Here is a 26,649-nt window from a genome sequence, read left to right on the forward strand (position 1 = left end):
AGGGCCTATTCAGTAATGAGTCATTTCTTAGAAATTCTCAGATACTTGAGAGACCAAAAATAATACAAGGGATTAGCCCCACACAGATACCAAAATTACTGTAAATAAGAAAATTTAATGTGGTAAGGAACAAATAGATTGGTAAATGGGACAGTAATGGGTCCAGAAATAAGGCAGATGTCTGTGGGAATATAGAGTTTGTGAAAGGTAATATTTAAGAAACACTTTATAAAAAAAACAAAAAAAACACTTTATATTATAAAAATTTTAACCATGCAGAAAAGTTGAAAGAATAGCACAGTGAAACATTTCACCAACAGGCATTCTGCCTCTCTGTCCTTAAATACATCTGCTAGGAAGTCAGTTCTCCTTTATAAACACCAAGTGTAATAATTTACCCCTAAAAAAATTAAGAACATTTCTGTAGTATCATCTGATGCCATCTACATTGTTTTCACCAGTTGACCTCAAATATGTCTTTTATAACCTTTTTTTCCCCACATAGGATCTAATCTAGTTTCTCACACATTGCATTTGGTTTTTACATCTCTTGACTCTTTTAATCTAAACAGTCCCATACCCTTTCCCCATGACAGTAATTTTTGGTTTTTTGAGGAGTCTGTGCTACTTTTGTTGTAGAATATCCCATATTCTAGACTTCACTGTTTCCTCATTGTGTTGTTTAATTTGCTTATATACTTCCTATATTTCCTACCAACTGGAAGTTATCTTTAAAGGCTCTGTTAGTTTCTAGTTGTATATTTTTGGCAAGGGTACTAAATAAGTAATGTTGTACACTTGATATTGCATCACATCAGAGGGCATATAATGGCAAGTGGCTTCATTATTAGTGACATTTAGGTGATGACTACTCCATGTCTTCTTTTATAAGGAACATAATATTTCTTTGCAATCAGTGAGCAATCTGTCACGTGATATTTTGAAATCATGTAACTGTCCTATTTCCTATTAATCTCTATCCTAAAGGGTTTACCATCCAATAATGATTCTCTTTTCATCAATTTTTACACTGGTCATTGGAAAATGGTGATTTTCCAATTTTGTCATTCTAAAGATGGTATTTTGAATCAGTGTGTAATAATGGATTGTTTAATAAATCATGTTGGATTGGTTGGCTAGGCATTTTGAAATTTTATTTGGATTCCTAGATCATCTAGAGCAAAAGTGTTCTAGACGGATGAACTATTTACATTTGTATTTTAAGTCATAAAATTATAAGAAGAAGGGGCTTCCCTGGCGGCACAGTGGTTAAGAATCTGCCTGCCAATGCAGGGGACACGGGTTCGAGCCCTGGTCCGGGAAGATCCCACATGCCGCGGAGCAACTAAGCCTGAGTGCCACAACTACTGAGCCTGCACTCTAGAGCCCGCGAGCCACAACTACTGAGCCCGTGTGCCACAGCTACTGAGCCTGCGCTCTAGAGCCCACGCTCTGCAACAAGAGAAGCCACCGCAATGAGAAGCCCGCACACCACAACGAAGAGTAGCCCCCACTCTCCGCAGCTAGAGAAAGCCCTCACACAGCAAGGAAGACCCAATGCAGCCAAAAATAAATTAATTAATTTAAAAAGAAATTATAAGAAGAAAACATGGGGTGAATTTTGGATACCTTAGGGTCGAGAAGGCCTTGTTTCTAAGCAGGACTGGATTCTAGAAATGGAAAAAAAACCCAGATTAATTCTAAATTTCTGTGTAATAGGAGAGAACAAATAAGAACAAGTAAATTTAGGGAAAAAACTTTTTCAATATTTATTACAAAGTATTAATTTTAAATACAGCAAGATCTTATGCAGGTTGATAAGAATAAGACAAAAATAGACTAAAGAATTAAACAATTTACTGAAAAAGAAAAACAAAGTGGATACGGAAAGATTTAATACATATACGAAAGTACGGTCAACCTGGCTCACAATTAAAGAGATGCAAATCAAAATTAAATTGAAATAAAATTTTATATCTGTCAGATTAGTAACATTTTATAGTGTGCAGGGAAATTTGAACTTCATACAGTCTTCATAGGGACATAAATTGATAAAACCATTTTAGAGAGCAGTTTGACAATATCTGTTCCCGTTTAAAATACATACCTCCTTCAGTTGTTAAAAATCTATCTCCCTGGGCTTCCCTGGTGGCGCAGTGGTTGAGAGTCTGCCTGCCAATGCAGGGGACACGGATTTGTGCCCCGGTCCGGGAAGATCCCACATGCCGCCGAACGGCTGGGCCCGTGAGCCATGGGCGCTGAGCCTGTGCTCCGCAATGGGAGAGGCCACAACAATGAGAGGCCTGCGTACCGCAAAAAAAATCTATCTCCCTTACAAGTAGGAGTGGGGCTAAAAATGCTCAGGCAGTTTTATCTCAAGTTCTAGCAAGCATTCATGGAAAAGATATTCTATTCTTACATGGATTAAAGACTAAGTGTGAAGAAACAAAACTATGAAACTTTTGAAAGAAAATATCAGAGAGTAATTTTTATGATTTTGTGTTCAGTAGGGAATCTGAATGTCCAATACACATGAAAGATGCTTGGCTTCACTGTTAATTAAGGAAGGAAATGCTAATTAAAGTGGCTATCAGAGACATTTCCCATCTTCAAATTGATGAAAATCATTGGCAAGGATATAGAGCAGTATGAACACTTATCTACTACCAGTAGAGTGAACATAAATAATTTGGAAAGCTATTCGTTAATATTTAGTAAGGTTTAAAAACAGGAATATCCAGCAATTTCACTCCTAAGAAACATTTGTAAAAAAGTCATATACAAGAATACACATTACAGCATTGTTTATGATGACAAAAATACTCAAGCGATCGAAACTACTAACAGGGGACTTCCCTGGTGGTACAGTGGTTAGGACTACACGCTTCCAATGCCGGGGGCCCAGGTTCAATCCCTGGTCCAGGAACTAGATCCTACATGCATGCCACAACTAAGAGTTTGCGTGCTACAACTAAGAGTTTGCATTGCCACAACTAAGGAGCCAGCAAGCCTCAACTAAGAATCCCGCTTGCCGCAACTAAGACCTGGCACAAACAAACAAATAAATATTTTTTAAAAATAAAAAAATAAACTAGTAACACAAGGATGGATAAAGTATGTACATTATGCAGCAGAATATATGTATTTATTCAAAGTAAATGAATTTAAAACTACATATATAAAAATGGATACATTTCAACACAATATTGAATTTAAAAAGCAAGTTATAGAAGGATATATACAATACATATACCATTTATACAAAGTTATAATGTGCAAAACAGTGCTATGTGTTATTTAAGAATATATTCATTTATAGCAAAGGTAAAAAGGTATTCATAGGTAGAGTGAACTCTAAATTCAGTATAGTGATTACTTTTAGGGAATAAGGGGAAAGAAATAGAGGAGAGGAATATGCAGATATATGGAGAGCTTCAGCCATATCTAATGTCTTATTTCTTTTCAAAAATCAATCTGAATGACTTGTGGCAAAGTGTTAAGATTTGATCAAGCTCTGGATAGTCAGCCAGCTCATTATATTAGTCTTTGTAATTTATGTATGCTAAAATATTACTTGTGAGCAATTATTATTGTCCTGTAAGAATTTTAACAGTTTATTTTTATAAAGCTTTTTTAAAATTCTTATTAATTTCAGCATCGGTATCAAGTCCCATTGTTGCAGGTGGTTTGAGAAACCTACATGATAATAAAGTTTCTGGTTCGTTGTCTGGCAATTCTGCTAATCATCATGCTGATAATCCTAGACATGGCTCAAGTGACGACTACCTACACATGGTGCACAGGCTAAGTAGTGACGTATGTAATATATTAGTTGTCATTAAGGTAATAAAATAGTTCTAATATTTGTCTTATAACCTAGTATTTCAGTTCTGTAATTTGAAGGATATCTACCTTTTATTGAGGATTATACTGGGTCTGAGAATCTAGCTGTACCTGTAGAGCAGGGTTGATAAACTGGCCAATAGTCTGACCCATAAACTAAGACTGATTTTCACAGTTATAATAAAGAGTTTAAAAGAACAACAACAAAGAATGTTATGTGACAAACTGTATATGATCCATAAAGCCTGAAATATATACTATCTGTCCCATTACAGAAAAAGTTTGCCAACCTCTGGTCTAGAGGTTGAGGTCCTTAATGAAATATACTTCATTTTTAAATGTTTGCTCACACAGATGTCCTCTTAAATAATGAGCCTTTATTTATTAGTGCTTAGCTCTTTTTCCCTCTAAGACTTGTACAGAAATTTTTTCCCTGAAATTTAATGTTGCTTTAATGTTACTGAAATATTCCACATACTGGAAATCTGTCTTGTCATTGGTTTGGTGGTATTATCGCATAAGTTACATGTATTTAAGTTTAACAAAGATGACATTGGACTCTGCCCTCAAGACATTTACATTTACAGCCTGGTGGGATGTTCAGAGCTCCTTTGGTAGAAAATAGCAAACAAAAATGGAGCATACTAGTAATACCAGTTTTCTTATTCATTGCTATGCTTAGGCTGTTGATTCTTTTGGATACAATTTCAATTCTTCTAAGATATACCACGAAGAAAACAGGAAAGTGCAGAAGAATAATGCTTTTGAATACCAACACTTTACCTGTCAGTAATTTATGTCTTTTATTGGTTCTCTTTAAGATTTCTATAAAGCCTCTTCTATCATTCAAGATATAAATGTTATACTCTATTCCTAGGATGGAGATTCTTCAACAATGAGGAATGCTGCATCTTTTCCCTTGAGGTCTCCACAGCCAGTATGTTCCCCTGCTGGAAGTGATGGAACTCCAAAAGGTATCATTGTAACTAAAATTTCCTTAAATTTTTCACATTTCAAGTTGAGTAAAGAATTCAGACTTCTTAATGCAGTTACCAAAAATTATTCTCTATTGTTTTTCACTTATTGTAGAAAAAAATGAACCTGTACTTACTGATACTGTTTTCAGATATATACAGTATCATTCTTACTAATAATCCAGTGGTCTTTTCAAACCACAGTCTTTTTCATCTTTCTTAAATATTTGAAATTATTGATCAGCTTTCCCTAATCTTCACCCTCCCCCCCAAACTTATTTTATATTGAATCCACCTATTTTCCTCATCCTTTTTTCATTGATTTTTTTTTTTCTTCATTAGCTCTTTTCTCTGCTCTATCGTTTCTCAAGATTTCTGTCATTAGATTTTTAATCTTCCATTGTACTTTTTTCCTTGGCTATTTTACTCAGTTTTGGTAATAGCGTTTGTTACTTTTATGAACAGGGCCCCCAGATCAATGTCTTTTGCTTCCAGTCCTGTCTCCCAAGTTGTAATTTTTCATTTCCGGACAAAACCTCCTCATATCTAGCTGGTATTTCAAATTCATGTTCAAAATTGTACTCACTGTTCTTTCTGCCATTCCTGTTTCTCTTAATGCTATTCCAAATCCTGAATTATCTTTAAAGTCTTCTCTTACTTCTTAGGTAGTCATTTATCAGAATCTGGCCTGTTCTATGTTAATTACTTCACTAGATCTCTTACACCTACTTTCATCTCTGCTTATTAAAATCGTATTAATTCTTCAAATTCTAAGTTAAATGGGTGATCTTCTATTGACCCTTCCCTGGTTTCCCCAAGCCGTTAGTTTCTGTTTTTTCTAATAACTTATCCTGTACTATCTTATGGACGTGAATTTTATTTTATTTATCTTCAAATTCCCAAAGAACCTTGCGTGGTCTTCTGTGTATAATAGAGTCACAAAATTCTGAGTCCATGTTTGAACTATTTTTTAAAATACTTAAAACTAAGGTCTAATAATTGGAGTCATCCAAGTTTGTTGGAAGAGAATATTGTATCCACTTTAAAGAAGTAGCTTTTAATTAATTGCAATATAGCTGATAATAAATTTTATCTATCTGTGACAAATTCTAATTATAGCCGTCTAAAACATGGACTGGTCTGCCTCATTGTAAAGATTTTTTTTTTCAGAGATTATGTTCCAACTCTTTGATCAGGGATATTCTTCATGTGGTGAAAGTTGAACTTTTATGAGCCATTCTAATTCAATAATTAGAATTATGAGCCATTCTAATTCTATAATTCTGTGAATTTCCAGACATAGAAGTAACCCAGCTTCTGAAAGAGAGAACAACTTCCAGAGTAACTCTATTTGTACTTTAGGTGTCAAAGTTAGGTACATATCTCACAAGTATTTTCAGAGTAAGAAATAATCAGAGTGCCAGGGAGGAATAACAGTGGGATAGCTGGTTGCTCTAGATAACCAGACCATTTTTCCTCTAACTGTTGAGGATGGATAGATGAGTGAATGGATGAATGGATTGTTAGGTGGATAGATAACTTTAGATAGAAAGAGAAGAAAACTTTAGGACAGTTAACCTCACGAACACATTAGTCATCAGAAGCCTCTATTTCTGTTCGTGAGGGGTTTTTCCAACTAGTTTTGAAGGTTGAATGCATCTTCAATTAGCCTAGTTTAATTTTTAGATAAATTGTTGGAATTTAAAGTTTGTTCTAAAATATATATAATGTGACATGTAAACTTTAAATAAAAAGGCAATATGACGTGTTATAATGTGTAAGATGTTATGGAAAACCCGAACGAACATTTTTTGGCCAACCATATATAAAGCACTTTTAGCTTGACTGATTTTTATAATTTCCCATGGGTTTTTTAAATTTTTATAATTAATTCAAAGAAATGTATATATTATTCAGATACAACTATACTTTTATTTCTGAAGCATATTGATGTAGTTCTTCCTCATTGACAACTTGTTAACTAGGAAAAATTTTCCCATTCGATTAGCTTACTTTTAACACTTCCTTATATCGTATAGTGTTTAATTTAATGGGATCTGGGCTGAAGATATTTTATTTGCTGGCCCTGCATATTTTTCTAATAAAAGGAGGATTAGCAAGCTGAAGAGAGTATGTGAATGATGTTAAGTGGAGGGAGAAAGAGAAGACCACATAAAGGTATAAATTAATACTTTACCACCAATTTTTTAAGTAAGTGAAGACTGATCATTGTAATTTTTCCCACTTCCTTTTTCTTATACCATTAAGTATTCCTGTGAGTGTACACCCTAGGATTATTTTTTTTATTTTTTTGTAATTTGACAGACTTATTTTTACTTTATACACATCAGTTTTCTTAGATAATAAGTGAGAGAATAGAGATTATCATACCCAAAATATTTGTGTTGCATCTTTAGAAATAGTGAAGTCTTTGCCATTTTCAAGCTAAGTATTTATATTTTTTACGTGAAAAAATAGAAATAATACTGGTCTGGAAGATGGAATACTCATATTTTAATTCAAACCTGGATCATCTGCCAGCAAGCAAAAAGACCATGGGGGACACATCTTTAGGCTTTCTTTTCATATTCTGTAAATAAGTAGCTTGGATGAGATAATTTAACATTTTTTCTAGTGGTACTGTATTGTCACTTATTTAATGTGTCTATCACATTGTCTGAAAATGTAAAACTAGCACAACTGTTCGTTCCTGTTGAATTGTTTTTCTAGGATCAAGACCACCTTTAATCCTACAGTCTCAGTCTCTACCTTGCTCATCACCTCGAGATGTTCCACCAGACATCTTGTTAGATTCTCCAGAAAGAAAACAAAAGAAGCAAAAGAAGATGAAATTAGGCAAGGATGAAAAAGACCAGAGTGAGAAAGCTGCAATGTATGATATCATTAGCTCTCCATCCAAGGACTCTACTAAACTTACATTAAGACTTTCTCGAGTAAGGTCTTCAGACATGGACCAGCAAGAGGATATGCTTTCTGGTATGGAAAATAGCAATGTTTCAGAAAATGATATTCCTTTTAATGTGCAGTACCCAGGACAGACTTCAAAAACACCCATTACTCCACAGGATGTAAACCGCCCACTAAATGCTGCTCAGTGTTTGTCGCAGCAAGAACAAACAGCATTCCTTCCAGCAAATCAAGTGCCTGTTTTACAGCAGAACACTTCAGTTGCTACAAAACAGCCCCAGACTTCTGTGGTACAGAATCAGCAACAGGTATCACAACAGGGACCTATATATGATGAAGTGGAATTGGATGCATTGGCTGAAATTGAGCGAATAGAGAGAGAATCGGCTATTGAAAGGGAGCGCTTTTCAAAAGAAGTTCAAGATAAAGGTAAAATAGTCTCATTACTACCACTTCATGCTCATGGCAAATATTTAATTATAATGTCAAAAAAGTTTTTTAAAGTAACTCTTCTTTTTCTCATTATATTTTATAATTTTTAATGTTTCTCCTCAATTATGGTTTTATTACTAAAATGCTCGTCCCTCAGAAGTTAAAGCTTAATTTCATTTTTTATCTAAAACCACTATCTGAGATATGGTAATTCTATATAACACATCTGTCACCTATTATATACCAAGTGATTTTATCTGTGTTTGTCTACTAAAATGAACATAAGCATTTCTATATTACATGTGTTTTCCACAAGTTATGTTAATAGAATTTTGCATCTTTATCTTTTTTCTACCAAAACAAGGTTAACCGCTATAGAATTATTTTGAATCATTACATTTACGAAAAGTTTGTATGTTTATTATGCGATTAGATTTTTCACTTAGTTTCTAATTCTGTCATCTCTTAATAAATGTGAAGGTTTTTTTAAGTAAAAAAATTAGGAAAGAATTTTAATATGAAATAGCAAACTTTAAGAATCAGGGATCTTTTGTTGGTGATTATGGTTAAGTGTTCTCTTTTGTCTGACTAGTATATTAGGATGGGTTTTCAAGACACCTGTTCTATGAGTTTATGGGCTTTCTTTTTGTGCTTTATAAAAATTATAATCAAAGTAAGTTTTGTTAATTTCTTGATTATTTGGTGAACATTATGTATCAAATCTCTTAAATTTTTAGAGAGACTAATGAATCAGTGGTTGAAATTAGTAATTTATGAATTTGATGTCTCTACAGTAGACGCATATACATATTTGAACATTCAAACCAAAGAATACTTTAATATTTAATTTTATAGTTAACTATTCTAGATTAATTTATAGTTCTTAGAGTTTCTATTTGGTCATTATAAAACAAAACTTCTTGATGTTGACTAGAGCTCATTTTTATCTATGATCTTGTTCATTATGTGACAGGATCATTTCTAGATAATTGTGTTCCTCTGCTGAGAAACATGCTGAAGATTCATACTATGTTTCCTGTCTATCATTTGTCTCTTTTTAATGTTACTGGAAAAACAGACTGTATTTGGTAATTGTTGTATTACAGTGTTTGCTAAGTGCGTAAATCACGGGTAGATGCAAATAAAGAGATTGCTAGAAATCTTCATTTTATTGGCTAGGGAACTGGTGGTGTTTTTTTGTTTTGTTTTTAACTAGCAAATCATGGACATTAAAGATGAAATAAAGTGTTGCTTGCCCTTTTTCTCTTTGCTTAGTAGTGTGGGATTTAGGAAATAACTCTATGTGTTCCAATATATATCTCTTCCTCTAACCTCTTATAAAAGTATACGCATGTCAAATGAAGAGAGCAATATTATTCAGCTGCTCTCAATAATATTAACCTTTCCAAAATTCCTGAGTCCTGTGACAGTTTTGCAGAAAACATATACAATTGTAATTTCTTGACCAAGAAATATTAGTTGCCTTGAGAACTGAACTTTTGCATGACGTTTTAATCTGTGTTTTGGAAAATTATATTCTTTAAAAGGAGTATAATCTTTTTTTAATGACCTGATTGTTGGTAGGAATGAAAGCAGAGGAAATGGTGAACTTTTTTTCTTACTTTTTTGAACTTTTACTCTGTCATATTTGTTAAAACCAAAGATTTTACTTATAAAAACTGAATGGAAATAAGGATAGTAAATAATGCTAATTGCATGTTAGCAAACTTATTTTAGACTACTAACTTTTCTTTGGGAGATTAAAACAGAATCGACGAACAGCATCATACTGTTCTTCCTGACACTTGTTATGTATATTTTAATTTTAATTATCAGTTTTCTCTGTAATCTCTGATGGTGTGACTATAACAAAGATAATTGAAAAGTTGAGTGAGCAAAGTTGACTTACAATTTTGAAACAATGTAATTTGACTTACAGAGGTATCTGGTTCTATGAAGATTTAAGGGAAAAGATGAACTATCTGATTTTCAGTTTGATTTAGATGGTTTTTCCAAATTGGTTATGCTGATTTGGCCGACCTCATATTAGTGCTGTCATCTCTAAATTGCCTTCTGACAGCTTTATTTGAAAGCCTTTGGAATTTTAGGTACCAGCTAACATTTGTATCTTGTCATTTTATATTCAACTTCTGCATTGTATGATGAGATAGTGTTTTATATATAAGCAGTTATCTTGAGATTTTGGAAAGATTAAAGGGTTGGTATGTTGCTCTAAGTTTGTAGGTGAGGTCATAAATAAAAGTAAAGTTTTCTGAAGTGGTAGTCTTACAGTCGGCCCTTGAGAGACGAAATACTTCTTTGAAATGAATTTATCACTAGTTACCACTACATTTTAGAACTACTGTATATTGTAAAATTGATATTTACTGTATTCTAAAGTTTGACACTGAGTACTTTTTTATAACTATTTTATTGCTGGTAGCAAGGAGCAAACAAGACTACTTGTGTGGTATACATGGTTTTACTGAGTGCTCTGCTCTAGTTTCTGAGCTTGTTTCCCATTATATTCATTTGTTACGAATGAATGAAGCGTTCCCCTCGATAGACCATAAATCAAAAACCTGTACCTTGTAAATAGATTAGAAAGTTTGGCAAACATGGTTGTTTGATAACTATGGAATTCAGGAAAAGAGAGAGAATACTCTTAGAAATATTTTACACAGGCTGTGGTATAACCTAATACACCTCTGTTGCACACACAGAAGACACTTTTCTGGCTGCTAGATATTTATGTTCCTTTGGCCTGTTCTCTCTTCTTTGGAGAGATTTATATACACTGATAGGTTAATTCTGTGCAACCTAATATTTTATAATATTCCTGAAGGACCTTCTTCTCAGTCTTCTGCTCAAACTTTTAACATCTGTAATTACATAAATTAATTTCAAAAGGCTCTTTTTCTTTGCTTCTGGGATGAGCTGTCATAGACATTAATATCTCCATGTGCTGAAAATTCCTGCTTTCTCTTGTTTAAGAGGGGGTTTCTTTGTTCATCTTTGCCTGTTTCATCTTTTCCCAAGGTCCACTTTCCATGTTAGCAAGTATAAGGAATGGTCTAGCTTCACTAATGTTTTTTATGATGTTAAAATATTCTTGCACTGTAACCCTGATTAGAAGTAAATTATTATCTATTGTCATTTGGAATAAGAGACTGGGATTTGGGACAGGAATAGGACAATTAGTCACTTAGCCTGTACTGTGGTTTAGGTATGGGACTTTTTCATTTTTTAAAATTGGCTATTGTGTGTACAGTTGTTCTGCTTTTTGCTTTAAGTGTTTTCATTTATCACTTGTAGATTTAGGCAAGTGATATAGTTTGTTTCGTACAAGCACAATTGAGTTCACAATTTCTTTAAGGGCCAGATATTATTTTCAAAATACCAGTATCAAGATGACAAGTGTTGTTGGTCTTAAAATTATATCTTTTTGTATGCATTTTCTTCAGGAACACCTGTATTTTGATAGCTAATTTTATGGCTCCCAGTGCTTTAGAGGGCTTACAGGTAATAGTGTCCCAAATATTAAAATTATTCTTCATAGAGATGGCTTTCCATCATTAGGTGAAGATTATTATATAATGAAGACTGATAACAAAAGTGAATAGACAAAAGTGGCCTGTGCTGATTCAGAGGCACTTTACAGGAATAAGTTCGTGGTGGAACTGAATCAGATGAAGTGAATCAGAACCTGCATGCTCTTAACGTATCCAGGAGTTCTTGCAGCAGTAATGTAATTTTTCCAGGTTTTACAGAACAGATGTAGTACCTTTCAATAGTTGAAAAATTTGAACTTTGTATTTAGCAATATTTTATGCATAGTAGAGAAAATTATAAGATCTTCCCCAATCTTCATACACCACTCATGTGCAAATGCTTTTCATGTTTTTATTATAAATAATCATAGTATCTATAAAGATAACTAAATCGAACATGATAATTCTTTGAAATTAAACACTTTGCTAAATTTCCATTTTAATAATGAAAGATAAATTAGAATGAGGTTAATGATCTATTAATTATTAAGTATTTTGTAATCTTTTAAAATTTAGCCTTCAAGTTATTTTAATGTTCTTCTGAAAGATTGTTCATATTTATAGGATGAGCCACAGATCTCTTAAGAGAGATCTTCAGATGCCTGAGATCTATGTTATTAATAGTTCTTAAGTATGCTTAGGTTACCATTTTAATGACTTTCATGAAGCATATTTCATTGAAAAATATAAAAATCTTAGATTAGATTATACTATTTAAATTTCTAGATCCTTAAAATTTTTTTCTAAATGCTTATCATAGAAGTTTAAGGGATAAGTATAAGGTTACAAGCATCCTGTTTTTGAGGTAATAATTATTTGGTGTGCCCATTGGCAAGATATAAAGATGATTTTGTGTGGCAGAACATTCAAAAGCAAAATTCTATAAATTAGTATTCTAAGTGCTTTTTTCTTAGGTATTGATGCAGAAAGCTTCATATAAGTTCTTACCAGGTTAGTTTTAACTAGGGAAAACAGTTTAATGATAATATACTTTATTATTATCATCGTGTAGTTATTTCGCAAGTGGAGTATATGTGATGATAGATTTGACTTCTGAATTACTGAAAAAGCAGAATGGCTTAGTTCTTCAAAAAATTACTGGCAAATATCTGAAGTAAATTTTAGTAATATTTGATTAGATTGTAAGCTGTAAGGGACTGCTACTTCTCACTTTCAAAACAAAATGATGAAACTTTGGTGTATAAAAGCATCATTACTATTAAAAACATTTTTTTCAGAACTTGGTTCCCTAATATTAAGGGGCTGTTTTTAGTGGTCATTTTGACTTTTCACCTTGTGATCTTTTCCTTAAGTGATACTGTATCACATTAATGAATAGTATAAGAGAATCTAAAGATTCTCCTGAATAATAAAAAAGATTAAAAATAACTTTTAAAACAGCCAGGCAATTCAGCAAGTATCATTAAAGCAGGCAAAGTCTCAGGGTGCTATAATGTTATAGTTATATATCATGTTATGATTCCCAAGACCTAATTGGAAATTCAATTTATAGAATTGGAAATTCAGTTTATAGAAAATGACCTAGGAGCCTCTTGAGTCAAGTGGAATCATGCACAGAAATACATAGCTGTTAAAAATACCATGACATTTTATTATAGTGGTAGATTTGTGTTTGTGTGTATTTTTGTCTTTAAATTGCACATAAATACTGTAAATAATTTCTTCTTAAGCCAGTATATAGACCCCTAGAACTTTATGTTGAAGAGCTGAAGCATTTTTCTTCAGTTGAAGTTGCTTAAGAAAGATAGCATTTATCTAAAAAGTTCTTATTATAATGCTTCTCATTTTTATAATTATGTTTCCTTGTCTAAAGATACTTCTAACTGTGTGTTAGCTTTTAAATTCCATTTGTGCTGTTGACACCTTGAAGAATTTGAATCCTGGATCAAAGGTTAATAACAAACTATTAAATTCTTTTTTTTTTTCTTACTCTCCTCATTTACCTATTTTCCAGTGGCATGATTTCTATTTTCTTTTGAGTTTTATTCTTTTCCATACTTCTCTTACATGTGACAAAAGCACCCTGTTTTGTATGTTGGCAAATTTGGGGCTCTTTGTAGTTTTTATTCAGTTAGCAGTTTAAATGATCTTTATACTATACTTGTTAATATTTATTGAGGTACAGCAAGCATGAATATTTCCTCAAACATTGGTTTAAAAGTATTATGCCATTCGTGCCTACTATTTTATATATGTGTATTGACATTTGCATTCACCACATTTTTAAAAAATGTGACTTTAAAAAATAGTCAAAGTCCATATGGTTTTTAATAAGATAAGAATATATGTCTGTTACTGATACTGAATATTTATCTTTGAATTTCAGATAAGCCTTTGAAAAAAAGAAAACAAGATTCTTACCCACAGGAGGCTGGGGGTGCTACAGGAGGTAATAGACCAGCTTCTCAGGAGACGGGTTCTACGGGAAATGGGTCAAGGCCAGCATTAATGGTTAGCATTGATCTTCATCAGGCAGGAAGAGTGGACTCTCAGGCCTCTGTAACTCAGGATTCAGACTCCATAAAAAAGCCTGAAGAAATCAAACAATGTAATGATGCACCTATTTCTGTTCTTCAGGAAGATATTATTGGAAATCTTAAATCTACACCAGAAAACCATCCTGAGACTCCTAAAAAAAAGTCTGATCCTGAGCTTTTAAAGAGTGAAGCGAAACAAAACGAAAGTAGATTGGCAGAGTCTAAACCAAATGAAAACAGATTGGTAGAGACAAAATCTAGTGAAAGTAAGATAGAAACTAAAATTGAGGTGCAAACAGAAGAACCTAAACAGAATGAGAACAGAATGATCGAATCCAGACAAAATGAGAGCACCGCAGCCGAGCCTAAACAGAATGAAAACAGAGTGTCTGACACAAAGTTAAATGACAACAAACAAAATAATGGCAGATCAGAAACAACAAAGTCAAGACCCGAAACCCCAAAGCAAAAGGGTGAAAACCGACCTGAAACTCCAAAACAAAAGAGTGATGGGCATCCTGAAACCCCAAAACAAAAGGGTGATGGACGGCCTGAAACTCCAAAGCAGAAAGGTGAGGGCCGACCTGAAACTCCAAAGCAAAAAACTGAAGGTCGGCCTGAAACACCAAAACATAGGCATGAAAATAGGAGGGATTCTGGAAAGCCATCAACAGAGAAAAAACCTGAAGTGTCTAAACATAAACAGGACATCAAATCTGATTCACCTCGGTTAAAATCAGAAAGAGCTGAAGCCTTAAAGCAGAGACCTGATGGGCGATCTATTTCTGAGTCACTAAGACGTGACCATGATAGTAAACAAAAGTCAGATGACAGGAGTGAATCTGAACGACATCGGGGGGATCAATCTAGGGTTCGAAGACCAGAAACATTGAGATCCTCTAGTAGAAATGAACATGGCATTAAATCTGATGGTTCAAAACCTGATAAAATAGAAAGAAAACACAGACATGAATCAGGGGACTCACGGGAAAGACCATCTTCTGGGGAGCAGAAAGCAAGACCTGACAGTCCTCGTGTTAAACAAGGAGATTCTAATAAATCAAGACCTGATAAGCCTGGTTTTAAATCACCAAATAGTAAAGATGACAAAAGGACAGAGGGTAACAAGAGTAAAGTAGACAGTAATAAAACACACCCTGACAATAAGGCAGAATTTCCAAGTTATTTGTTGGGGGGCAGGTCTGGTGCATTGAAAAATTTTGTCATTCCAAAAATCAAGAGGGATAAAGATGGCAATATTACTCAGGAGACAAAGAAAATGGAAATGAAAGGAGAGCAGAAAGACAAAGTAGAAAAAATGGGATTAGTTGAAGATCTAAATAAAGGAGCTAAGCCTGTAGTAGTCCTGCAAAAACTGTCTTTGGATGATGTTCAGAAACTTATTAAAGATAGAGAGGATAAATCAAGAAGTTCCCTTAAACCTATCAAGAATAAACCATCAAAGTCAAATAAAGGTAAGAATACTTACTCTGATGTCATCTGTGTTCTAGTGAGTTTTCTTTTAAGTTTTAGGGTTACTATGGATAAAAAAAATGGAAATTTACAAAAATTGAAACACTACTGCATGGAAAGAACAATATAAAACAACAGTGAAATTATTTGCTGTAATAATAGATAAAAAGTTCTCATTGAAAATTCTTTTTCTCCCACCCCTACTACTCACCGTAGTCGTGATTTTTACTGTTGGTTCACAGAGAAGAGTTCCTTTTGCTGTTTAATTATTTCAGTATTTTTGAAAGTTGCTTGCTAATCAAGTGAACGATTTGAATGGATGACTGAAATAGATGTATTTAACAACTTTTTAAAAAGTTATTTTGACTGTAGAGAGAATCCATTCTCTATAATTAGGTAATAAATTGACTGAGTTTTAATTTCTAAAGTCTCAGTAAAGCTATGTGGTATAAAAAACTCAACATTATAAATTCTTTTAAGAAAATTAAGTGTCTCTTAATATTGTTTTCTCACAGATCTGTCTCTGAGTTAATTACTGATGAATAGTTTGAATGTATATAGTTTAGAAAGTTATATAAAAGGTTATTTCATCTTTTTGTGGAGGAGGTGATTAGTTATGAATGTTTCATTTTTTAAAATATGTAGTTTTACCCTTTTCTGTGGAAGAGTAATAGGGAATGGTAGTTACCTCTTAAATTGGGTTAAATCATCAGTTTTAAAGGTTTTTTGGTATTTTTATTTGTTTGGGTTTTTTTTGTTTTGTTTTGTTTTTGGGGTTTTTTGTGGTTTTTTTTCTCATGGTTCTGAGTTAAATTCTCTGGTTACATAAATAGTATTGTTTCCAGGAGGAAAAAAAAGTCTTAAGTGCTGAGAATACAGTGGCAGTTTGTATAGAAAATATTATTTTGTGTTCTTTTGTATACTATTTTTTTATATATGTATATATAAAATTTAATGATGCTGTGTGGTAAGACCTGTTTAGCCCATGCAATATAAATAGATTGGGATATAGTTTTTAAGGCAACAGAGGTGATAGTTTATTTGATTTTTAAATTCATATTCTATGAAAGAAGTTCATTAAGAACTTAGATTTATACTTATTAACAAATACATGAGGGGCTTCCCTGGTGGCGCAGTGGTTGAGAGTCCGCCTGCCGATGCAGGGGACACGGGTTCGTGCCCCGGTCCGGGAAGATCCCACATGCCGCGGAGCGGTTGGGCCCGTAAGCCATGGCCGCTGAGCCTGTGCGTCCGGCGCCTGTGCTCCGCAACGGGAGAGGCCACAACAGTGAGAGGCCAGCGTACCACAAAAAAACAAAAAACAAAACAAAAAAAACCCCCCCCCAAAAAAAAAAAACAAATACATGAAACTCTAGAGTTGTGATGTCCAATATGACAGTCACTAGCCTCTTTAGGCTATTAAGTTTAAACTATATACAATTTAAAATTTATATTTTCAGTAGCAACATGTGACGTGTTTACCTTATTAACACAGAGAGAGAACATTTGCATCATCACAGAAAGTTGTGTAACTGCACTTAATGTATTAGGAGATACAGAAGGTGTATTGGTTATTAGTTTTGTAAAATGCCGTTGTACCTTCTCTATCAAAAAAAGTTCGTTGAAAACAGTATTACTACTAAGAACTGTATTCGAATAAATAACGTGTCACGACTAATCTGTTTTTATTCTTGTCTTCTCAAACGTTTACTTTCTCACTGTTAATTTATTTGGTTTTGTCTTTCAAAAATGAAAACAGATTGCCTCTGAATCACTAATATTTGTACTATTTTAGTGAAGCTTTCAGATTTTAAATTACGGCTGTCAGATCTATAAAAATTAATTAAGATTTTAGCTTTAATTAATAGTCTTTAGTATTTAACTTGAATGCATGTTTTCAGAATCGTTTAGGTAAAAGAGCTTGTTAGAATGTAGTAGCTTGCACTAGAATTGTTGTCTTTTAGATAAAGATTGTCTTTATTAATTTTCACTGAAAGTTTGGAAGTGGCTTATATATATAAACTAAAGAGTATAAGTTATACAACTTTAGAAGAGTCAGATGGAAAGATGGAAAGTGGTACCCTCTTGTCCCCTTGATCTAGACCATCTTTTTCTCCCCTGCCCTCTGTCAGCTTATTTATGCCAGCCTTGCTTTTCTAAACTCTGTTCTAACAAAGAATCCTTATAGCTGAATATCAAGAAATGAATATAGCTCCTAATTAGTAACTGCTGTATTATTTCTCCTGGTTTTTTCCACATGTGATTTCATTGCTTGTGAATACAAAGTTTTTAGTACTAATCCAGTGTTTTTCCTAAATATACCTTTTAACACAAATGTATATACTTGATATGTTGATGTTAGTGAGTAATCTGGGTGTGTCTGCCTGTTAGAGTATGGTGTTTGTGTGTATGCACGTGCATGTATGTATATACACACACATATATCAATATATATGCAACTATATTAAGTGAACCTTTTCATCAATGCTTAGGTTCATTTCGGGATCCCATGTAGATATCTTTTTGGCTTTATTTATACCATAGAATTAATATCTGCTTTTCAGCAATGTACTAATTTTGCTTTTATTTTAGATCTCTGCTACTAAGTTAACAATAGCAGAGGTATATAATTGTGGACTTTTTAAATTACATGCATAAGAAGGCCAGTTGTGGATTACTGACGCTTTGTAGTACACATTACTTGGTATTTTCTTCAGAGAGTCACAGAAAATCACATATTCTGACATATTGGTGTTTTCTAAGTAAAAACTGAATATTGCTGGGATACTTTTTTGTTGATCCTTAGGGCCAGAATTCTTGGTAGGTTTTCCTTTCTTGGAAGAGCCATAAAATTTCATCTGATACCCATATTTAAAATAGCCATCCTTTAGGGTAATTTTAAATTCCTTGAATATGCTTTAAGCTGGTAAATTTTGCATGGTAGGGGTATAGGTTTATGACTCCCAGTATAGGTTACTTACTTTTGTCTGTTGTGTGAACTTATTAAATGTAAAGTGACATTGTTACATTTAATTTTATTTCTGTGGGGATCTGTGTATGCCCTAGTACCTAGCATAATACCTAGTACGTAAAAAGAGCATATTGCACTTCCCTGGTGGCGCAGTGGTTGAGAGTCTGCCTGCTGATGCAGGGGACATGGGTTCGTTCCCCAGTCCGGGAAGATCCCACATGCCGCGGAGCGGCTGGGCCCGTGAGCCATGGCCGCTGAGCCTGCGCGTCCGGAGCCTGTGCTCCGCAACGGGAGAGGCCACAACAGTGAGAGGCCCGCATACCGCAAAAAAAAAAAGAGCATATTAAATGCCTGTTTAATGAATAGACTGTATTGCTACCATGTTAGAAAAGGCTTTTGTGTGCAGATTAAAATTGTATATGTATCTTTTATGTTCCCACCTGTAGATCCTAGCTCAAAAGCTACATAATTTTCAGCTGTTCCCTGAACTTTGTAATACCTCTTTCCACCCTGTCAACTACTAGTTTTTGTTAAGCTCCAAAGGAGACCTACTCATATTCATGTCTGTTTAATTTATTCTTTACCTTTATTTTGCTCTATAGCTGTTACAAGATTGGCTCAGAATCCATTCTGTTCTGATTTCCTGGGGCTGTTATCTTCCCAGTCTTTTTACCATCACCTTGTTTCTTCCTTGCCAAGGGGAGATGGGAGTGGAGAACCAACATAACCTTTGTAAAAACTTTAAATTAAAAAAAATATCTTCTATCTATTAAAATATACTTCAAGCAGTATACTAAATGCAAAAATAATGTCTTTATGGTTAAAATATTTTTACTTAAAATATTATCCTAATATACCCTAATGTACAGTATGTCTCCAAATTAAAATATAAACTTATACCATCTTTAAGTCTGGGCATGATCATTAACTAATTTGCAGTATGTGTTGCTAACAGTGTATTATTTTTAATTACACACCATAACAATTTGATTTTGGTTTTTTACAATTCCTGAGTGTCTCAAAATACCTAAGCTTTATATCCAAGGAAATCACTTTTTCTTCTTCCTCCCCTTACTTCCTTCTTAATAGTGTATTGTTTTCCATCATTTGCACTTACTGCTTTCAAGAATATAACATACCATCTGTTATTTGAGATCATGGCCTTTAAACTAAAAAGTTATCTAACAGCTCTAATAGTCAATAGTGTTTAAAATATAGTGCTCATTTGATTAGTTAATGATTGCAGTCATTATTAGAGGCAGTTATTTCACCTCAGTTACTACTGTAGTAAAATGTTGGTCACTAAAATTAGTTTTTGCCTTTTATGTAGCATTCATATTTTATGTAGTATTGGATTGTGTTTAGGACTCTAGGCTTCGTAATTCTGAGAGAAAGTACTGTTTCTGAGTGAATTTTTGGCATAGTTTATGAATTCCTAAATTGAGAAATCCTCAGTAAAGTAGTTATGATTATAATATTCAAAATCCTTAATTATGCTACAGTAGAAATTTACTTTGGCTCATTTGAACAATATATAAAATACTTTTCTAAAAAAATAAAACTTTTAGTTTCCGTAAAGACTTTATCATTAGCTTTATCTTTAGGAAGTTTTTGGAGAGTATTTATTACAGAAGTTGGCATAATACACACTTGACTTGTGATTTTAGAGCAATACTTTGAAAAATTTTGTCCATGATTTCTATTTATAGAATTTCTCTGGTTCAGATATTACTCAGTAGATAATTGATATAACTATTGATTTAAAGAGATTCATTAAGTAGAATTTTTTCATAAAAATTAAATGTATTGAAGTTTGCTAGCAGTGTTCTCTTTACTTCCCATTCATTATCTCAGGCCAGCTAAGGTCATAGCTTCTATAAGTTTTTCTTATCTGTAGAAATAGATATATGGTTGAAGGGTGAGAGAAAACAAATGATTAATTCTAAGAGAACCCTCTACTGTTTATGAAGAAATACACATTACTCCAACATACTGAATTCTCTCATTCTAAAAAATGTTTTTGAAACCCACCCCTACAAGAGCGTGGTACAGATATTAAGATAATGAATACCTACTTGATAACTGTAACATTGTATGTATATCATAGTATTATATTAAATAGTTAATATATTTTAATATTATTGTATATAGTATAATACAGTATGTTATAATACATATTATAATGTATTATAGTATATCAAGTAGGTATTCATTACCTTAATATCTGTATCAAGTTCTCGTATGGGGAGGTTTTCAGTAGTTTTTTTAAGAATTCAGTATGTTAGAGTAATATATATTAGAGTTAACAGTATATGCTGTACTATACTATGATATAATATGATACAATATAATATGAATTTTTAAATATGGATCCTCTTCTGCACCTACAAAAAAATAGCATTCTTTGACTACTGACATGCTAACTTTTGACAATTCCGTTAAGCCCATTATACATTGTAGTTCAAAGAGCACTGGAATCAGAGCCTTCAACAAATCATAGCCTTTCAAAGCTCTGATTCAGAGTTCATTCACTTTTAAAATAGAGGAACCAGTTTTTTTCCTACTTTGTGCAGTTATGAAGACCAAAGTGAATCTTATAGTCAGAGCTAAAATTTGTCTAGTTTTTTTATATAAAGAAATGTAGTCATCCCTTTTTTTTTTTTTTTGCATTACACGGTCCTCTCACTGTTGTGGCCTCTCTCGTTGCGGAGCACAGGCTCTGGACGCACAGGCTCAGCGGCCATGGCTCACGGGCCCAGCCGCTCCGCGGCATGTGGGATCTTCCTGGACCGGGGCACGAACCCATGTCCCCTGCATCGGCAGGCGGACTCTCAAACACTGCACCACCAGGGAAGCTCCAGTTATCCCATTTTTAATTGAATTTATCTAATGAAGTAATTTTTTAAGATAAGTCTCACTTGTGTATACATACTTTATATTCAGTGTATATCTGAAAACATTGCTGCCATCATTTATTTCATTCCAGTTTTATTGAGATAAAATTAACATATAACGTTGTTTTAGTTTAAGGTATATAAAATAATGATTTGATATACAGTCATCTCTCGGTATCCACAGGGAGTTGGTTCCAGGACCCCTCACAGATGCTTTCAGGTCCCTATATAAAATGGTATCATACAGTCAACTCTTTGTATCCGTAGGTTCCCCATCCGCAGATATGAAGGGCTGACTATACGTATTTATTGTGAAATGATTACCACAGTAAGTTTAGTTAACATCCATCATCTCATGCTGTACATTGTATTCCCAGAACTTATTTATCTTATAACTGGAAGTTTTTACCTTTTGACTGCCTTTACCCATTTCATCCACCTCCTACAGATTGCAAAGATCAATCTGTTCTTTGCTTCTGTGAATTCTGTTTTTGTTAGATTCTACGTATAAGTGAGATCATACAGTATTTGTCTTTCTCTCTCTAACTTATTTATCTGTCTTAGCATAATGCCATCAGAGTCCACCCATGTTGTTGCAAATGACAGGATTAACTTCTTTTTTTGGTTGAGTAATATCCCATTGTGTCTATATGCCACATTTTCTTTATTCACCCATCAATGAGCTAAACAACTTAGGTTTTTTTCCCATGTCTTGGCTATTACAAATACTGCTACAGTGAAAATGGAAGTGCAGATATCTTTGAGATAATGGTTCCATTTCCTTCAGATATATAACCAAAAGTAGAATTGCCCAATCATATGGTAGTTCTATTTTTAATTTTTTAAGGAACCTCCATACTGTTTTCCATAATAGCTGTACCCATTTACATTCCCACCAGCAGTACATAAGGGTTCCCTTTTGTCCACATTCTCATCAACACTTATCTGTTGTCATTTTCATAATAACCATTCTAACAGGTGTGAGGTGATATCTCATGGTTTTGATTTTCATTTCCCTCATGATTAGTGATATTGAGCACCTTTTCATATACTTGTTGGCCATCTGTATGTCTTCTTTGGAAAAATGTCTGTTCAGATCCTCTGCCCATTTTTTAATTGGATTGTTTGGTTACTTTACGTATTGAGTTGTATGAGTTCTTCATATGTTTTAGATATTAGCCCCTTATCAGACATTGGATTTGCAAATGTTTTCTCCTATTCAGTAGGTTGCCTTGTTTTGTTGATGGTTTCCTTTGCTATGCAAAAGCTTTTTAGTTTGATGTAGTCCCATTTGTTTATTTTTGCTTTTGTTGTCTTGCTTTTGGTAAAAATCATTGCCAGGACCAATGTCAAGGAGCTTACCGCCTGTTTTCTTCTAGGAATTTCATTGTTTTGGGTCTTACATTCAAGTCTTTAATCAATTTTGAGTTGATTTTTGTGTATGGTGTAAGATAGCTGTCCAGTTTCATTTTTTTGCATGTGGCTGTCCAGTTTTTCCAACACGATTTAATGAAGTGACTATCATTTTCCCATTGAATATTCTTGGTGCCTTTTTGGTAAATTAATTGACCATATGTGCATGAGTTTATTTCTGGACTCTCTGTTCTCTTCCATTGATCTATGTCTCTGTTTTTATGCCAACACCATACCACTGAAATTGCTGTATCTTTGTAATATAGTTTGAAATCAGTAAGTGTGGTGCCCCCAGCTTTGTTCTTCTTTCTCAAGATTGCTTTACTCTTTGTCTGTTTTGTGGTTCTACACAAATTTTAGGATTGTTTGTTCTATTTCTCTGAAAAATGCCATTGGAATTTTGATAGGGATTGCATTGCATTGAATCTGTAGATTGCTTTGGGTGGTATGGACATTTTAACAATATTAATTCTTCCAGTCCATGAGGATGGAATATTTTTCCATTTATTTGTGTCTTCTTCAGTTTCTTTCATCAGCTATGCCTTACAGTTTTCAGTATACAGATCTTTCACCTCCTTGGTTAAGTTTATTCCTAGATGTTTTATTCTTTTTGATGAAGTTATAAATGAAATTATCTTAATTTCTCTTTCTGGAAGTTTGTTAGTGTATCAAAAAAGAACTGAATTTTGTATATTGAATTTGTATCCTGCAAATTTACTGAATTTGTTTATTAGTTCTATCAGTTGTGGTATAGTCTTTAGGGTTTTCTGTGTATAATAACATGTCATCTGCAAATAGTGACAGTTTTACTTCTTCCTTTCTGATTTGGATGCCTTTTATTTCTTTTTCTTGCCTAGTTGCTCTGTCTAGGACTTTCAGTACTATGTTGAATAAAAGTGGCAAGAGTGGCCATCCTTATCTTGTTCCTGATCTTAGAATGAAAACTTTCATCTTTTCACCGTTGAGTATAATGTTAGCTGTGGGCTTGTCATATGTGGCCTTTATAATGTTGATGTACATTCCCTCTGTACCCATTTTGTTGAGAGTTTTTATTGTGAATGGATGTTGAATTTTGTCAAATGTTTTTTTTATGCATCTATTGAGATAATCATGATTTTTATCCTCACTTTGTTAACGTGGTGTATCATTGATTGATTTGTGGATGTTGAACCTTCCTTGCATCCCTGCAATAAATCACATTTGATCATGGTATGTGATCTTTTTATTGCTAATATTTTGTTGAGGACTTCTGGATCTCTGTTCATCAGGGATATTGCCGTGTAATTTTTCTTTTCTTGTAGTGCCCTTGTCTGATTTTGGTATAGGGGAATGCTGGCTTTGTAAAATGAGCTTGGAGCTGTTTCCTCCTCTTCTATTTTTAGAAGAGTTTGAGAAGAATTGGTTATTAATTCTTCTTTAAATGTGTGGTAGAATTCACCAGGGAAGTCATATGTCCTGGGGTTTTCTTTGTTGGGAGGTTTTTGGGACCAGTCACCTAGTAATTGGTCTGTTCAGATTTTCTATATCTTCATGATTTAATCTTGGTAGATTATATGTTTGTAGGAATTTATTCATTCTTCTAGGTTGTCCAATTTGTTGGTGTATAATTGTTCGTAGTAGTCTCTTACAGTCCTTTGTATTTGTGTGGTATCAGTTGTAATGTCTCCCCTTTCATTTTTAATTTTATTTGAGTCTTTTTTTTTTTTCTTGGTAAGCATAGCTAAAGGCTTGTCTACTTTGTTTATCTTTTCAAAAATCCAAGTCTTACTTTCATTGATCTTTGCTATTCTCTTTTTAGTCTCATTTTTGTTTATTTCTGCCATGGTGTTTGTTATTTCCTTCCTTCTTCTACTAACTTTGGGCTTAGTTTATTCTTCTTTTTCTACTTTATTCTTTTTTTTCTAGTTCCTTGAAGCAAGTTAGGTTGTGCTTCTGTCATTTCTTTTTCTCACTGTGTATATATATTAAGGAAAGGATCTTATGATCCCTGCTCCTAGTTTCTATATTAGGTAGTAGTAAATTGTCATTTACATAAAAAACTTCTAAAATAAAATGTTTCCTTTTGTAGTTCTTCCTCATGGTAATTTGACAACTGCACAATATCAAAACCATGATGCTTAAAACAAGAGTTTTCTTAAAATCTTTTCTTGTGCATTCTTCATTTGTAACAGTGTTCTTTCAGTTGCTTTAAACCAACTCCTTGGTATTTTGTCTTCATTAAATAAACCAATTTGCAATGGCCTAAACTGTGCAGAATATACCTATATAGTGACTGCACTTGCAGGCTGGGTGGCACTTTGTTTCATATTGAATAAAGTATAACAGGATATAAATTGGGGTTAGGCAAACTTCTTGTGTAAAGGCCCAGATAGTAAAATATGTTAGGCTTTGTAGGCCACTTATCTCTAACATTGTAGTACGAAAGCAGGGATAGACAATATGTAAATGATTGTGTGTCAGTGTATTCTAATGAAACTTTATATACAAAAACAGGTGATGGGGCAAATTTGACTCACAGGCTTTAGTTTGCTGAACATAATATAAATATAAAATTGAAATTTTATATAGGTGCATCTGATAACTAGATTCCTTATTCTGTAGCAAATGAGACTCAAAATTTGTATTTCACACTATCATTTGAGTATTAAAAAGACTGATCTAGATAGAGTTTTGAATTATTTTCCTATTTTTTATCCAATATTTATAAATGTAGTATGAAATTAGCCAAATATAATATTTTTGCCAGGATATTTAATATTTGTGAGCACTTAGTTTTATGTAGTAGAATTATATATGTTATTCGTATATTAATATATAATTGATATATTAAATATAAACATATAACAAGTGTATACAGGCTGAAATTACCTTTAAATATTTTATACTTGTTGCATGTCAATTATGAAATCTTCTCTCCCATCTTTTCATTTTGTGGATAACTTCTCTGTAATTGTCAATGTAGAACAACTAAGAACTGCTTTCAGGGTTTAAAAAAGAATTTTCAATTGGAAAAATTTCTTGAAAAATCTCATAAACTTATTCTAATGATTACACTAATCATTCAATAAATATTTATGGCCATCTTCAACATCCCATGCGTTCTGCTAGATGATGCAAACTGGAACACAAGTCTGTGACTTTATCAAGCTTATGATCTCATGGAGAATATGGGTAACTAAAGATACAGTGACAGTGTAATATTCTTAAGAAAAAAGGTGTATATGAATCCAGAGGAATAAGGAATCACATGTGTTTTTAGCACAAGGGCAGAAGGAAAAAGCACTACAAGTTTAGAGAAGTTAAACATTTGGCTAATTTAGAGTACAATGTGGCAGAAGTAAGGTAAGAGTAGATTAGTTAAAATTAAACATTGTTTTACAGCCATTAGTAGTAAAAACATAATCAGGAAATATGCCATTCCTAGTGTTGTTAGAAAATGTTTTTCTAGCATATTATAAAATAAATGTTGCTAAAATTCCCTACGTATTCAACCTAATTTAATAGTAGTTAATTGAATAGCTAATAAACATAGTTTAATACTTGATCAAATTGATTAAAATATTTAAATAACAGATGTCAACAGTGAATTTTGTTGTCCTTGATTTCATATTTTCTGGTTTCTTCGTGATCTTAAACATGTTAAATAGTTAATATTATTTTGAGCTAAATATT

At 33.2% G+C, this 26,649-nt stretch overlaps 1 protein-coding gene across 2 annotated transcripts in view; it reads left to right on the forward strand.

Moving 5' to 3' along the window:
- The window catches only part of NIPBL (NIPBL cohesin loading factor), a 192,509-nt gene that overhangs the window by 86,849 nt on the left and 79,011 nt on the right, over positions 1–26,649 (forward strand). For both annotated transcript variants that reach the window (XM_067730541.1, XM_067730540.1), the window contains exons 7-10: positions 3,656–3,816; positions 4,721–4,817; positions 7,548–8,174; positions 14,076–15,701. In XM_067730541.1, coding sequence (XP_067586642.1) covers positions 3,656–3,816; positions 4,721–4,817; positions 7,548–8,174; positions 14,076–15,701 — 2,511 coding nt within the window. The remainder of the gene's footprint in view (positions 1–3,655; positions 3,817–4,720; positions 4,818–7,547; positions 8,175–14,075; positions 15,702–26,649) is intronic.

Source organism: Pseudorca crassidens, chromosome 3, assembly GCF_039906515.1.
Source record: "Pseudorca crassidens isolate mPseCra1 chromosome 3, mPseCra1.hap1, whole genome shotgun sequence".
Lineage (NCBI taxonomy): Eukaryota > Metazoa > Chordata > Mammalia > Artiodactyla > Delphinidae > Pseudorca > Pseudorca crassidens.